General features: G+C 53.9%; 3 protein-coding genes across 3 annotated transcripts; 2 read left to right on the top strand and 1 right to left on the bottom strand.

Annotated features, from left to right (window-relative positions):
• Positions 1-205: 205 nt before the first annotated feature.
• Positions 206-2,067, top strand: JN550_008906 (uncharacterized protein; the record flags this gene model as incomplete). Its single annotated transcript, XM_049320919.1, has 3 exons — positions 206-675; positions 790-800; positions 845-2,067. 3 exons carry the CDS (start codon positions 206-208, stop codon positions 2,065-2,067), a joined length of 1,704 nt encoding a protein of 567 aa, XP_049169022.1.
• A 1,260-nt stretch (positions 2,068-3,327) lies between these two features.
• On the top strand, positions 3,328-4,473 carry JN550_008905 (uncharacterized protein; the record flags this gene model as incomplete). The annotated part of the gene is made up of 1 exon (XM_049320918.1): positions 3,328-4,473. The coding sequence occupies one exon, from the start codon at positions 3,328-3,330 to the stop codon at positions 4,471-4,473; it is 1,146 nt and encodes a 381-aa protein (XP_049169021.1).
• Positions 4,474-5,565: 1,092 nt separating this feature from the next.
• Positions 5,566-14,418, bottom strand: JN550_008904 (uncharacterized protein; the record flags this gene model as incomplete). Its single annotated transcript, XM_049320917.1, has 3 exons — positions 5,566-8,828; positions 8,886-9,105; positions 9,187-14,418. The coding sequence occupies 3 exons, from the start codon at positions 14,416-14,418 to the stop codon at positions 5,566-5,568; spliced, it is 8,715 nt and encodes a 2,904-aa protein (XP_049169020.1).
• Positions 14,419-15,303: the final 885 nt, after the last annotated feature.

The raw sequence follows: 15,303 nt of genomic DNA, 5'->3' as shown, positions 1-15,303 counted from the left end.
GTATGAGGCCACGGCACAGCTGCCTCCTGCGATCGCGGACGCGTCTCGGGATATTTTTTTTTCTTCGTTCTTCTTTCTCTTCTCGTTCTTGTGTACTACGACCAGTCTCTCACAATGTATCTTGGGCGCCATTGACGTGCTGTCTTGACATCAAAAAGTGGCATCCTCTCTCTCATGCTTGGAGGGAGACAGTGAGAGCCTCAAAATGGACCCAGTCTACCAGATCCCCTTCGACACCGACTTGCATGCACTCCTGTCATCATGCTCCGACATTGCGCCCACGCCGTCGTGGCCCTCTCCATTGGCGTACTCTATGCGGGCCTTCTCTGCTGATGAAATGATATTGTGTGATGCTGATCTTGCTGGGCCCGACATGCTTCTCGATGGAATTGACTCCGACCTCAGCTCCAACGGGGAGCAATGGGCGCCACCCCCTCCGCAGCAGATCCCGACGAGCGAAAAGCCGAAACGAGGAGGCCGCTCCAAGCGTGGCGTCAACCCTGATATGGCGGTCTTGCAGTCCAAGTTCTCCGCCGGCCGGAAGTCATACCTGGCTTCTCAATCGCCAGAGGCCTGGGAGCTTCACAGGGCCGAGCTCAAACGGTTGTACATAGATGAAGGCAGAACACTGAAGGATATCATGTCCATAATGGAATCCAAGGGTTTCAAGGCCAGGTGCGTTCATCTACATCCTCCTCCTTTGGCGTTGTGCTTACCAAAAAGTCCGCAGTATCAAGAGTGAGTACTCCCAATCATTGTAATTGACTTGAACGCCCGCCCAAACTACAGAGTTGCCCTATGTAAGCAGAACAAGTGAAATGCACACTAAACATCGAGACTCCAGTGTACAAGACGAGATTCAAGCAATGGGACTTTGTCAAGAACAACTCACGAGAGGACGTGGCCAGGATGCTACATGTCAAGCGTCAACGTGCTGCCGTCGGAAAACCCACCACCTTCAAGCGGAACGGCAAAGTCGTCAGGATCGATGAATACTTGAAGAAGAACGGCATGATCATCATCCCCAGGGCCGGTTCCGAGCCCCCGAGGCTCCCCGGTTCCGTGAGATGTATTACGCCTCCGCCAATCTCCCGATGTCTTCGAACCCCCGGGGCCTTGGTACTGAAGGAACTCATATTACAGAGCCTCAAGAACCTGACGCCTTCGTTCTCCCGGCTATCCCGACCGATGGACGGTAAACACACGCCCAAGACAGAAATATGGGACTCGCCACGATACATCAAAATGGCCTGCGACCTCTTCTCCGAAAACAGGAACGTCCAGGCCGGATCCATATGCCGATCCGCATTCACCACTGTCCACGCCCTGGTCTCTCCGCCACGACTGGACACGCTCTTCAACTTCCTCGTCAGCCAGCTGTGGTGGTCGAACCGCGACATCACGCTCGAGCTCTGGCGCTACCTGGCCGCGTACATGTCCAACGTGCTCAAGGTCCAGAACGAGGTCACCGAGCTCCTCCGCGAACTGGTTTTGCACATCGAGACGCAGGGCTACGAGTCGTATCTCGACTTCATCGCCGAATGCATCGACGATATCCTAGTCCTGGGCGCCGAGCGCACACCCTTCTTGCGCGGGAACAAGTTCGTCGGCTGGTGCCAACTCGTCATTATGGACTGCTATTTCCTGAACGGGTCCAACCGGCGTGCCAGCCAGATCCAGGCCCGCTGCGCCGACGCCTTGCCGCGGAGTACCTTGTTCCCTGAGGACCGCGCCATGAACGAGAAGCTGTGGCGGGAGACCTTTGCCAGGCACGTGTCCCTGTCCTACATCAGCGGCAAGGAATCCCGCCACGACAGGTTCCTGCGGCTGGCCACGGCCAGCTACGCCAAGCTTCTGGGGAGGCTGAACGGCGCCCTGGTCATGCATCCCAGTCTGACCCGCGTCGAGGGCGTGGCGGCGAGCCTGTCGCGGAAGAAACTGGACCCTTCGGCCATCACGCATTACAATCGAAGCTACAGCCTGGAGAGCAGGATCCTGTCCTTCTTGACTCGCGACATCTCGAAGCCGTCCCAGACCATCAATGACTACGGCTCCTACCCGGTCTGAGCTAATGGGCAGCCCATAATGTAGACCGGAGCCAGTCAGGTACAGTCCCGAATGCTTTCACAGGCCATGACAGTTCTGTTGGGTCACCACTCAGCATCATCGTGTTTCCAATCGGTCAAGTGGGTCATCCGGAGTCACTAATAGACCGACTCTTTATGCAACTCATGTCCTATGAGTGCGTCGGTATTTCATGTCTCACCTTCAACAACGATGGCGGCGAGGCGGTAAAGAGACCCCAAATAGCGGTACGATGAATTCCATTCATACTTCTAGATGGGTTCCTGACCGGCTTCTCTGCCAAATCTCGGGTCCAACCCGTAGGAAGCCTGCCCGGCAGACACGGTCTCAGATGCGCTACCGGGGACAGACGTCGGAGGTCCAGAAAGCAGCATGCCCCAATGGGATGAGACCCGCCTTTTCCCCAGAGTCCCCGGGTGTTTCGGGGCCCAACCAGACCGCGAATTGGGTTACGGGGCTCGGCGCTATTGTGGGACCCAGCCGCAACACTTTTGGATAGATACCCGGGTAGCACGAGCTTATCGCAAGAAAGTCGAGACACCCGGCAGGCCGGTTGGCAGTGGTTCCGTACTGATTTCATAAAAGGCTTCCCAAAGCTGAAGAAGAGAGTTTGTGTGGGGTGTGGGGCGGTGTGTGCAGCTTGCATGAGCCTGTCAAGTCAAGGCTGAGGTGACAGAAAGCTTGTTTGGGTTGGATGTCTCACTGACTGTAGTCGAACAATGAGGCGTGCTTCTGGAAAACCGACCCAGATGGCAGGTGAATGGTAGGGGAGGCACTGGTGATGTGCAGGAAGGTATAAGAAGCTTCATAGCCGTCGAAGAATGCAGCATTCACTTGAGTCACGATGAACAAACTCCTCTAAAACGCTCATTGTTCCTCATCGCCTACAAGACTTGTACGCCCCTTTGCCCCGGACTTACTGCAAGCCACCATCGCAACCAGCTTCAGCCTAGAGGCGTGCATAACCAAACAAAGCCTCTGAGACGCTGTGGCCAAAAGCAAGGTATTTGCTCAGCCAGCTGTGTCTGCCGCGTGGACGAGCTCAACTTAAAGGCATCAGCGCCTCTCTGGCAAAACTTTCGGTGAGCAGAGGCTTGCCCTCCCACCGTATTTTCTTCTGGCCGGCCCGCTTTCTGCGAAGGCGTCAACTTCCCACGTCTTCAGCTCTTGTGCTGCTGACCGGGCGGTGGAAGTTTGTGACTTCCCGATCGCAACGACTGCCAATACCAACTCCGCATCAAGATGTCTTCCGGGACCCTCAACTACCAAATCAGAGCTCACATGAGCCAGTTGGCACACATCGACACGAATCTTGCCCCTGCCGATGGAAAGAATGACCCCTTGCAGGCGACCAACACCAACTTCGAAGACGGAGCTCCACCGTCACCAAGCACAGGTGCCGCAGAACCCAACAGATTCTGGAGCCCGGCTACTTCACCACTTGACGACAGCAGAGAGGACAGCTTTACCAGGTTCAAGACCGGCATCCGCATCTCGCTCAAGGGCCCCAGCCCGGCGCTGGAGCAGGACTCGGAGGAGTTCAAGAGGCAGGCCAGGGAGATCAAGAGAGACCTGCGCCGGCTGTCGAAGTGCACCGTGATCAACGCGCGGCGGAAGAGCAAGAGCCCGACGCGCTTCGAGCAGGAGATCCGGCAGCTGGAGCACGAGAGCGAGTTCCGCCGCCGGCTGTCGGTCGAGGACGGCAGGGAGTTCCTGCTCGACTTCCTGCGGCACCACTTCGCCGACCACGTCGACAAGGTCACCATCAAGAGCACGCGCACGATCGAGGAGATCAAGATGATCGGCAACGAGGGCCGCGGCACGGGCGTGCGCGCGTGCCGCCGCCTCTTCAACGCCCCCGTCATCAGCGACCAGATCGGCCTGCTCCTCTGGCAGGAGCTGCGCCAGGGCGACGCGCTCGACCACAGCCACGAGCTGCGGACCGACGACGAGGCCGAGCGCGACAGTGTGGCCCCCGAGGCGGTGAGGCGTCGGCGGGCCGAGGAGCTCGAGGCGCGTATGGCCGAGTACATGGCGCTCAAGCAGTCCCCCGTCTGCAACGGCGCGCTTGGCATGCACGACATGCAGAACTACTCCTGCGGGTGCCCAGAAGATGTAGCACCGAAAGTAGCGACAGTAGCATCAACAATAGCAGCAGCAGAAGCAACAGAGGCAGTATCCACCAACTATGACGTCGCAGAAGCCAACCCTAGAGTAGCAGAGATGGTGGCCACGGAAGCGGCGGCCGAGAACATCTTCGCTGCGGCCGCCGAGTTGTCGGTCCCGATGGACAAGAGGATGGTGGATGGGTTTCTTGAGGGCGTCAAGAAGCGTACCATCAAAGGTGCAGAGTACTTCGCCGCATCGCTAGCGACGGGGTATGCATGAGGTTTGGCCAGGATGGCACAGGGATTTCTGGAGCAGCGAAATGATACCACGTGAATTTGGCCATGCTTTTCTGAGCGAGATAGATAGCATGAAAAACGACGCTGTAAAGTTCTTAATGAGCCGCAGTGAATTATCCTTCATTGCGTATGGGATATAAATGGAAGTCTTCGGTGGTAACAAGTCCAGGGATGGCAGTGGGTCTTGCATTTTGAACTACCACGCCACACAACTCGAAGCAGCGACTCTGCTTACTCTTCAAGAACGGACTCCTGGCGACGTTTTCGAACCCTCAACGCGCAGGTGGTTCGACCAAGTGGAGCAGGAAAGTCCGGCATCTCTACGTCACTGTTTCGCCTCCAACCCAGAGAGTAATTCGCGTTGTGTCCGCATCTCACTTAGCTGTGTTGTGGTTCCGTTGCTGAGAAGGAGACGCCCGAAATTTGATCATAAACTTGGTGCGTCGCGACATGCCTGCAGTCTTGGTATTTCTTCGCGGAAACCCTGAATTGGAGCGTCACCATTGGCAGCAGTTGGCACATATTGGCATGTGTCGCCAACGGTGTGCCATGAGGTAAACCAGACGACTTCTTACACTACCAGAAACAAGAGCACCAAATGTTTGGCCCGACCTACGAGACGGGTGCGTCAGGGTAAGAAATCTCAGAATCACGTCTGTCAGCTCTGATTATCACTAAATTATCAATCAGTGTCTGCACCTCACATTGGCAGTCGTGCTTGGCCCGGGTGACCAAACTGCACCTACTAGAGGAGATGTGGCCCTTTTATTGTGCCCTACTTCTAAGTACGTCTGGATGCTGTGAGTAGAATCCTAGAAAAACTTGATAGCCTGAGCAAGGCTTTCCATTCCCGAACTTTGGATCCAACACAAGATGTAGAGCATACCACGGCACATCATTCTTCTCGTTGCATGCTCGTGATAAGGTGGCCGCTTCTTCTTTAGGTGTACTCATTATAATTGTAATGCATGAATGCGGTGCTGAAATTAAAAATCTCTAATGTTACAAATATCAAGAAAAAGTTATATGAAATATATCAGAAGACGAGCCATTATAATCGCAAACGCACGATCCATCATGCCTCAAAACAAAGGAGATACGCAACAAGACTGAACAAGGAAAATGCAATCGAGACATGAAGACTGGGAGCTCCGGCAGGAACCTCTGCTGGCTTGTACGGTGCCGTGGTAGGTTCAGATCCCTTGGTCCCGGCAGGATCGGCTTTGGATGTGCCGGTTTGGCCAGGCTTCGCGCCGTCTTCGGGCTTGCCACTAGGTGCGGCCGAGCCAGGAGCGGCACCATGAGACCCTTCAGGCGCAGCAGAAGGGATTGGACCGGCTCCGGACTTGTATGCATCTGAAGCGGCAGGTTGTTTGGAGACCTTGAAGGTTGACGGGAGCAAGGTCGGGACGGGATAAGCCGGGTCTTTGGCGGCAGTGCCGTAGCCAGCGGGTGAAGGACCCATAGGCTTCGCTGGTTCCCCCTCTCCTGGAGCGTGGGGGCCATCCGCAGGGACAGGAGGGTGAGGAGGTGCACCGAGAGGATGGGTCTCTGCCGGCTTCCCTGGCTCAGCCCCAGGATAACCACCGGCATGGTCTGTTGCCGTGGGTAAGGGGTGCGGTCCGACGGGGTCCGCAGCACCGTTCTCTCCAGGGCACCACGTAGTTGTCACAGTGTGAGTCTCGCTGGTAATCTGGCCCAGCGCACACTTCGTGACAGTTGGATGGCACGAGGTGATCGTATAAGTGGTCGATTGGGTGTACGTGGCCGTGTAAGTTGGCTTCTCAGCCGGGCCGGTGGGGTCGACTTTGTACGGGGCAGGGTAACCGTCCTGATGGTCTTTGGTCTGGTACAGCTCGGGGTGTTCAGCTCCGCCAGGGTACGGCTTGGTAGCCGGGTCTTCATCCGGATAGCCACCGTGGTGCTCCTTGGTCTGATACCACTCCGAAGGCTCTGTTTCTCCAGGGCACCAGGTAGTCGTCTTGGTCTTGGTCTCGGTGGTCAATTCACCGTAAGTGTTGTATACTGTTGTGTAAGTATATGTCGAAGTATATGTAGGTTTGGTTGCAGTGTCGGTAGTCGTAGGCTCCGTGATCGGGTTCATTGTGTCCGTGGACGAGGGCACAGCGTACGTCGACGTGGCAGGCTCTTCGGTATCGGTCGAGACGGGCGGAGAATACGTTGGGTAAACGTAAGTAGTCGTGTCAGTTGGCTCTTCTGTCATCGAAGAAACAGGCTCCATGGACGAAGTGGATGTCTCGGCCTCAGTTTCGGTGGTCATCGGTGTTGAGTACGTTGGGTAAATGTACGTAGTTGTATCGGTCGGCTCCCCAGTCATTGAAGAGACAGGCTCCATAGACGAGGTGGACGTTTCGGCTTCGGTCTCGGTGGTCTGTGTAGGGTACACCACGGTGGTCGGGCCAACTGAGCTAGAGGAAACCTCGGTAGTGGATACAGTCTCGCTCGTTTCGGTTTCCGTCGTGGTAGGTTGCTCGGTCTGAGTAGATGTTGGGGGTGTAGTGGTTGCGGCCTCAGAACTCGTCGAAGACTCGGTAGGGGTCGTTTCGATCTCCGATGTCGACGTTTCAGGGGCGGTTGTCGGGACCTGAGTAAATGTCACATCCTGTGTAGCAGTCGTGGTGATTGTCACTGGGACGCTAGTAACAAAAGTTGACACGGTGGAGAAGGTTATCGACACAAACGACGTCGCTGTGCTTGTCCGATCGAAAGTAACCGTAGTGGGCACCACAGCGGTTGAGATGAGCGTCAGTGTAGTAGTTGTCGGCACGAGTGTAGTGACAACGCTGGTGGCTGTGCTTATCTCCGTTTGGGTTACGGGCTGAGTGACAGTCTCTGTCTCTGTCTCTGGGGCCACAGATATGGTAGAGGACTCGGTAGTGGTGGTTACGGGAGCGACAGAGCCCGTGGATGTCTGTCCAATAATGACGGTACCCGGGACAGTACCAGACTGCGAGATGGTCGAGGTGAAGTCAGGGCCGGTAGGGATAATAGTGGTAATGGTGACAGTAGATGCTGGGTCCCCAATAATCACCGTACCAGGCACAGTACCTGACGGCGCGATCGTTGTTGTAAATCCGGAACCAGTAGGAATTATGGTAGTTATAGTCACAAAGGTTGGCTCCACGCTCATAGTACTAGTATCAGTCCTGCTTGTGCTTGTCGAGGTACTGCTGGTCAAAGGTACGCCGATTATAACAGTACCTGGGATAGTAGCTGACTGGGACGCGACCGTTGACGTAAAAGCAGGGCCACTAGGAATATTTGTGGTGATGGTAACCGTAGTTGCCGAGTCCCCAATGATAACTGTACCAGGTACAGTGCCTGATGGCGGGATCGTCGTTGTAAATCCGGGACCAGTGGCAATGACTGTGATGACAGTCACAAAGGTAGGCTCCACGTTGTTAGTGCTAGTATCGATCCTAGTCGTGGATGTTGACGAAGTGCTCGTTGCAGGCACCCCAATTACAACGGTTCCTGGTACCGTGCCTGTCTGGGACGCAATAGTTGACGTGAAAGCAGGGCCACTTGGGATAGTTGTGGTAATAGTAACCGTAGAAAACGGGTCCCCAATTATGACCGTGCCTGGGATAGTAGCACTTTGGGGTATCGTCAATGTGAACGCTGGGCCCGTGGGGATCAAGGTTGTGATCGTAACAGTGGTCGCCGAGTCCCCAATAATCACCGTACCAGGTACAGTACCTGATGGCGGGATCGTGGTGGTAAATCCGGGACCAGTCGGAATAACTGTGATGACAGTTACAAAGGTCGGTTCCACGTTGTTGGTGCTAGTATCGATCCTAGTGGAGGATGTGCTTGTCGAGCTTGACGAACTGCTGGTAGGCACGCCAATTATGACGGTGCCCGGTACAGTACCAGATTGAGATATCGTGGACGTAAAGGCGGGGCCAGAAGGGATCGAAGTTGTTATTGTCACAGTAGACACTTGGTCCCCGATGATAACCGTACCCGGTATAGTGCCAGATTGTGGTATAGTAGTTGTGAATCCAGGACCTGTTACCAGCGTGGTAATTGTGGTAGTTGCGAAAGGATCCCCAATAATAACCGTACCAGGGACCGTACCAGATTGTGGTATAGTAGTTGTGAATCCAGGACCTGTTACCAGCGTGGTAATTGTGGTAGTTGCGAAAGGATCACCAATAATAACCGTGCCTGGAACCGTGCCAGACTGTGGAATTGTGGTTGTGAAGGGAGAACCCGAAACCAACGTGGTAATTGTGGTGGTTGCAAATGGATCACCAATAATAACCGTACCCGGTACAGTACCAGACTGAGGTACAGTAGTAGTAAATGGAGAACCTGAAACAAGCGTGGTTATCGTAGTAGTTGCGAAAGGATCACCTATAATAACCGTACCCGGTACAGTGCCGGACTGGGGAATAGTGGTTGTAAATGGAGAGCCCGATACCAACGTAGTAATCGTCGTCGTTGCGAAAGGGTCCCCAATGATGACCGTGCCTGGAACCGTGCCAGACTGTGGAATAGTAGTTGTAAAAGGAGAGCCCGAGACCAATGTAGTGATCGTGGTGGTTGCGAAAGGGTCCCCAATAATAACCGTGCCCGGTACAGTGCCGGACTGAGGTACAGTAGTTGTAAATGGAGAACCCGAGACCAACGTAGTAATCGTGGTGGTTGCAAAAGGATCACCTATAATAACCGTGCCTGGGACAGTACCGGACTGAGGGATAGTGGTTGTAAATGGAGAAGATACTAGTGTGGTGATCGTGGTAGTTGCGAAAGGATCTCCAATGATAACCGTGCCTGGGACAGTACCGGACTGAGGAATAGTGGTTGTAAATGGAGAAGATACTAGTGTGGTGATCGTGGTAGTTGCGAAAGGATCTCCAATGATAACCGTGCCTGGAACTGTACCAGACTGTGAGACCGTCGAGGTGAAAGCTGGCCCAGTGACGAAGGTCGTAATGGTTGTGGTAGCAAATGGGTCCCCGATAATCACGGTACCTGGAATAGTTCCTGACTGCGATACCGTGGAGGTGAAAGCTGGCCCACTGACAAACGTCGTAATAGTTGTGGTAGCAAATGGATCCCCAATAATGACCGTACCAGGCACAGTACCAGATTGAGGTATAGTGGTCGTGAATGGAGAGCCCGAAATTAATGTTGTAATCGTAGTAGTTGCGAATGGGTCCCCGATAATTACGGTGCCTGGAACAGTTCCTGATTGTGAAATTGTGGAGGTGAAAGCTGGCCCAGTCACGAAAGTCGTAACAGTTGTGGTAGCAAATGGATCCCCAATGATAACGGTACCAGGGACAGTGCCTGATTGAGGTATGGTGGAGGTATAAGCTGAACCGGATACCAAGGTAGTGATTGTGGTAGTGGCGAAAGGATCACCAATAATGACAGTACCCGGTACCGTACCTGACTGGGACGCAACAGTTGACGTGTAAGCAGGCCCAGACACCAGGGTAGTGATGGTAGTAGTAGCGAAAGGATCGCCGATGATAACAGTACCCGGTGCCGTACCAGACTGGGATGCAACAGTTGACGTGAACCCAGAGCCAGAAACTAGCGTAGTGATAGTGGTGGTAGTGAAAGGATCCCCGATAATAACCGTGCCAGGGACCGTTCCAGATTGGGACGCAACAGTCGACGTAAAGGCTGGGCCAGACACGAACGTAGTTACAGTGTTCGTAGTAAATGGATCACCAATAATAACGGTGCCAGGAGCCGTTCCAGATTGCGATGCAATAGTTGACGTGAAACCGGGGCCGGATACGAAGGTAGTAATCGTAGTAGTAGCGAAAGGATCGCCGATGACAACAGTACCCGGCACCGTACCCGATTGGGACGCAACAGTCGACGTGAAAGCTGGGCCAGACACGAACGTAGTTATGGTATTGGTAGTGAATGGATCACCGATAATAACCGTGCCGGGAACCGTCCCTGACTGTGAAACCGTGGAGGTGAAAGCGGGACCAGAGACGAACGTAGTAATTGTAGTGGTTGCGAATGGATCCCCTATAATCACTGTGCCTGGGACCGTTCCTGACTGTGAAACAGTGGAGGTAAAAGCAGGACCAGTTACGAATGTAGTAATCGTAGTGGTAGCGAACGGGTCCCCTATAATCACTGTGCCAGGAATAGTGCCAGATTGGGACGCTACCGTTGAGGTAAAGGCTGGCCCTGAGACGAGAGTTGTGATAGTAGTGGTAGCGAATGGATCCCCTATGATTACCGTGCCAGGTACAGTGCCTGATTGAGACGCGACAGTTGAGGTATAGGCGGGCCCTGAAACGAACGTGGTAATAGTAGTGGTAGCGAATGGATCCCCTATAATTACCGTGCCAGGGACTGTGCCAGATTGGGACGCCACGGTCGAGGTGAAAGCCGGCCCCGACACGAGAGTAGTGATGGTGGTAGTGGCGAAGGGATCCCCTATAATTACTGTACCGGGAACTGTGCCAGATTGGGACGCCACGGTTGAGGTGAAGGCTGGCCCCGAGACAAGGGTGGTGATTGTGTTCGTCGTGAATGGGTCGCCAATAACGACGGTGCCGGGGACTGTGCCTGACTGACTTGCAATAGTAGATGTAAATGCCGGTCCAGATACAAACGTGGTTATAGTATTTGTGGTAAATGGATCACCAATTACAACTGTGCCTGGGATGGTACCCGACTGACTTGCGACAGTAGATGTGAATGCCGGTCCAGAGACGAAGGTGGTTATAGTGTTCGTAGTAAATGGATCGCCAATTATAACAGTACCTGGGATAGTGCCAGATTGGGACGCCACGGTTGAGGTGAAAGCTGGCCCAGAAACGAGGGTGGTTATGGTATTCGTAGAGAACGGATCACCAATAATGACGGTTCCCGGGATAGTACCCGACTGGGACGCAACAGTGGAGGTAAATGCTGGTCCCGAGACAAAGGTGGTTATGGTGTTCGTAGTAAATGGATCGCCAATTACAACGGTACCTGGGACAGTACCTGACTGGGACGCAACAGTGGAGGTAAAGGCCGGCCCAGAGACGAGAGTCGTAATGGTGTTGGTGGCGAACGGATCCCCAATAATAACCGTGCCTGGGACTGTGCCAGATTGTGGCACTGTAGATGTAAATGCCGGTCCAGAAACTAAGGTTGTTCTGGTCGTGGTAGTGAATGAATCCCCAATGATTACTGTTCCAGGGTCTACACCTGACTGCGAAATTACCGATGTAAACCCAGGTCCAGGAACCAAGGTAGTAATGGTAACTGTTGAAAAGGGGTCGCCAATTATCACCGTTCCAGGGACGGTGCCAGATTGCGGTACCGTGGAGGTGAAGGCAGGTCCTGAGACGAAAGTGGTAATGGTAGTAGTGGCAAAGGGGTCCCCAATTATCACCGTTCCAGGGACAGTTCCAGATTGCGATACCGTGGAGGTGAAGGCAGGCCCTGAGATGAGAGTGGTAATGGTGGTAGTAGCAAAAGGATCACCAATAATCACCGTTCCAGGGATAGTACCAGATTGCGGCACCGTCGAAGTGAAGGCAGGTCCTGAGACGAGAGTGGTAATAGTAGTAGTGGCAAAGGGATCACCAATTATTACTGTTCCCGGGACAGTGCCAGATTGCGGCACCGTGGAGGTGAAGGCAGGTCCTGAGACGAGAGTCGTGACGGTAGTAGTGGCAAAGGGATCACCAATTATCACCGTTCCAGGGACAGTCCCAGATTGTGGGACTGTCGACGTGAAGGCAGGCCCTGAGACGAGCGTGGTAACTGTGACAGTCGCAAAGGGGTCGCCGATAATCACTGTTCCAGGAACAGTGCCAGATTGCGACACAGTCGAAGTGAAGGCAGGCCCTGAGACGAGAGTGGTGACGGTAGTAGTGGAGAATGGGTCACCAATAATCACCGTTCCAGGGACGGTGCCAGATTGCGAGACTGTTGACGTAAAGGCTGGACCAGACACGAGCGTGGTAACTGTGACAGTGCTTACAGGATCTCCAATAATAACCGTACCTGGGATGGTGCCTGATTGGGAGACCGTGGATGTGAAGGCAGGACCAGTTGGAATCAGGGTGGTGATTGTTACTGTAGACACGGGGTCTCCAATAATAACCGTACCTGGTATAGTACCTGACTGTGGGACGGTAGACGTAAACGCCGGGCCGGACACCAGGGTAGTTATAGTATTGGTGCTGAATGGATCCCCAATAATCACCGTGCCGGGAACTGTGCCTGATTGTGAAATGGTAGACGTAAACGCCGGGCCGGACACCAGGGTGGTTCTAGTAGTAGTGCTAAGTGAATCTCCAATAATGACTGTACCTGGTATAGTGCCTGATTGCGAGACGGTTGAAGTGAATGGCGAGCCGGACACCAGGGTGGTTATAGTATTCGTGCTGAACGTATCCCCAATAATCACCGTACCTGGTATAGTGCCCGATTGCGAGACGGTGGACGTGAACGGCGATCCGGACACCAGGGTAGTTCTAGTAGTTGTGCTGAATGAATCTCCAATAATGATTGTACCTGGCACTGTGCCTGATTGCGCGACGGTCGACGTGAATGCTGGGCCGGACACCAAGGTGGTAATAGTATTAGTGCTGAATGTGTCTCCAATAATCACCGTACCAGGGATCGTGCCAGACTGAGAAATAGTCGAGGTGAAGGGCACACCTGACACCAACGTGGTGATCGTCCTTGTGTTGACAGGGTCGCCAATTATCACGGTGCCGGGAACGGTGCCAGTCTGAGAAAATACCGACGTAAAGGCAGGGCCTGACACGTAGGTGGTAATCGTAGTGGTAGTTATCGAGTCCCCAATGACTACGGTACCGGGTGTAGTGCCGACCTGCGGGATGGTAAGAGTGAATGGCGTTCCAGAAATCAATGTGGTGACGGTGTTTGTGGTAACGGGGTCCCCAATGATAACGCGTCCCGGGACGGTCCCACTCTGGGAGATGGTCGACGTGAAGGGAGGGTTACCGGCAGAAATGAAGGTCGTGGTCGTGATGGTACTTGCGGGGTCTCCGACAATGACTACGCCTGTGGAAGTCCCAGACTGTGTAAAGGTCGATGTGTAGGCGCTAGTGCCTGAGATGTAGGTGGTTCTGGTGACAGTTGCAGGATTAGGGTGCTGCGCGCAGCGTGCTCCATCGCTCCTCGAGTTTGGAACTGGCTCTTGTGCGACGAAGACAGGAGCTCCTCCACTGATGGGGAATCTCCACAGCTGGCCTGTCGAGTCCTCCAGGGCATACAGGAACCCGTCTTGAGTAGGGTAGACGGACGTCCAAACGTTTTGTCCGGCAACGAAGCCATACGTCGTTACGACTGAGAATTGGTTTGTAACAGAATTCCAGCGCAGCATAGTCGAGGTGGGGCTGTTGCTTCCGCTAGTGCCAGCAATGGTATAAAAGAAGCCCCCACTGTTTGGAATAAATCCCCAATCAGCTATAAAGTACCCCAGGGTGTCGAGAACACCGGTTTTTATGATAGATCCATATGTCGCAGATCCCGGGAAAAGGTCCAGCTGGACATAATAGGTATCATAGGCAAACCAAAGCTGGCCGTTGGAGTCGAAATCACCGACGAAGAAAAAGTCGGCTGGGGTTATCGGGTAAAGGGGTATACCTATGCTTCGTCCGTTGCCATTTGAGGCTATCTGAATGACAGCATTGGTAACAGAGTCGAGTGCGTAAAGGAAATTGTCGACCGGGTTATAGCCCATAGCATTCAGCGAGTTCGGCCAGACGGCAGTGTTGATAATCGTGTTAGCGCCCGTTATTGGATCGATGGCAATGAGAGTATCAGATTCGACGATGTATGCCGTCTGATCACAGTTGAAGCGTGGGTACGCAGCGCTGGCAGGAGGTTGTGTGATGACAGCAGCAGCAGGGGCAATGAGCCCCTGCGCAAGCATCAGGAATCCCAACGGAGACCTCATCGCGATGCCGTGACCTTGGCTTGGCGTCGTGCTATCGTTCGGCTCTTCGAGTATCACCGATGTGTTGGAAACTACGCTGCCGAGGGAGATCCCTTCTTTATAGGCTCAGCCGTATGAGCTCTCCATCTCTGGCTGTAACCGATGGCAGACCAGGAATAGGGGGCATCGACCGACTCCGTGGCGAGGTGAAGCGGGAACGGCACCATCTTCGCTAAACTTTGGTTGGTTGTACTCACTTCCATCTCCCCATAAACAGACTGTTCAAAGCCACGATGTCACCATTGTAAAGGCCGGCCTGTTTTTCATCAATCAAATTTGACTCTTGTGCCAGAATTGCCATGCCTAGGCCCAGTGCCCAAAGCCGGCGCGCCAGGTCTTGTGCCGCAGGCCATTCTGGCGCGTCGAGTAACTGCAGCCAAATGAGAACAGTCTACTATAGCCTGTTGCTGGACTTGATACGATGCTTCCCGCACGCATACTCTAGCTGTTATATTCAATCATTGTCTTGCCAATCGAACTCAAAGACATCACTAGTCTGAGCGCTAGTTGCACGTTGGTTGGTTGGTTGATTTCGCGAAATTGACCAAGCCTTGCCGCTCTGGAAACTCCGTGGCGGTATCAGCTCCAGCTCGTCGCGTCGTCGCGTTTTCGCGTCGCCATGCTAGAGCGCCATTGCCTCGTCGAAAACTATCCGGGACTGCGGATGAAGTACCCATTGCAAAGGCGCCAGATGTTGCCATGAGTATGTAAATCTGGCTTCAACCATGGTGATGCTCATCGCTGCTGGAGTGGCAAGGGACGGGGGAGGTTTGAAAACTCAGCTATAGCCCAGGCGCATCAACCCATCACGTGGCTCCACGAGGGTTCCTTGTTTTTTGGGGGAAA

Source organism: Neoarthrinium moseri (genome assembly GCF_022829205.1).
Source record: "Neoarthrinium moseri strain CBS 164.80 chromosome Unknown scaffold39_Wmoseri_CBS_16480, whole genome shotgun sequence".
NCBI lineage: Eukaryota > Fungi > Ascomycota > Sordariomycetes > Amphisphaeriales > Apiosporaceae > Neoarthrinium > Neoarthrinium moseri.
Note: the sequence above shows the minus strand (reverse complement) of the source record. Positions and strands in the feature narration are given on the sequence as shown.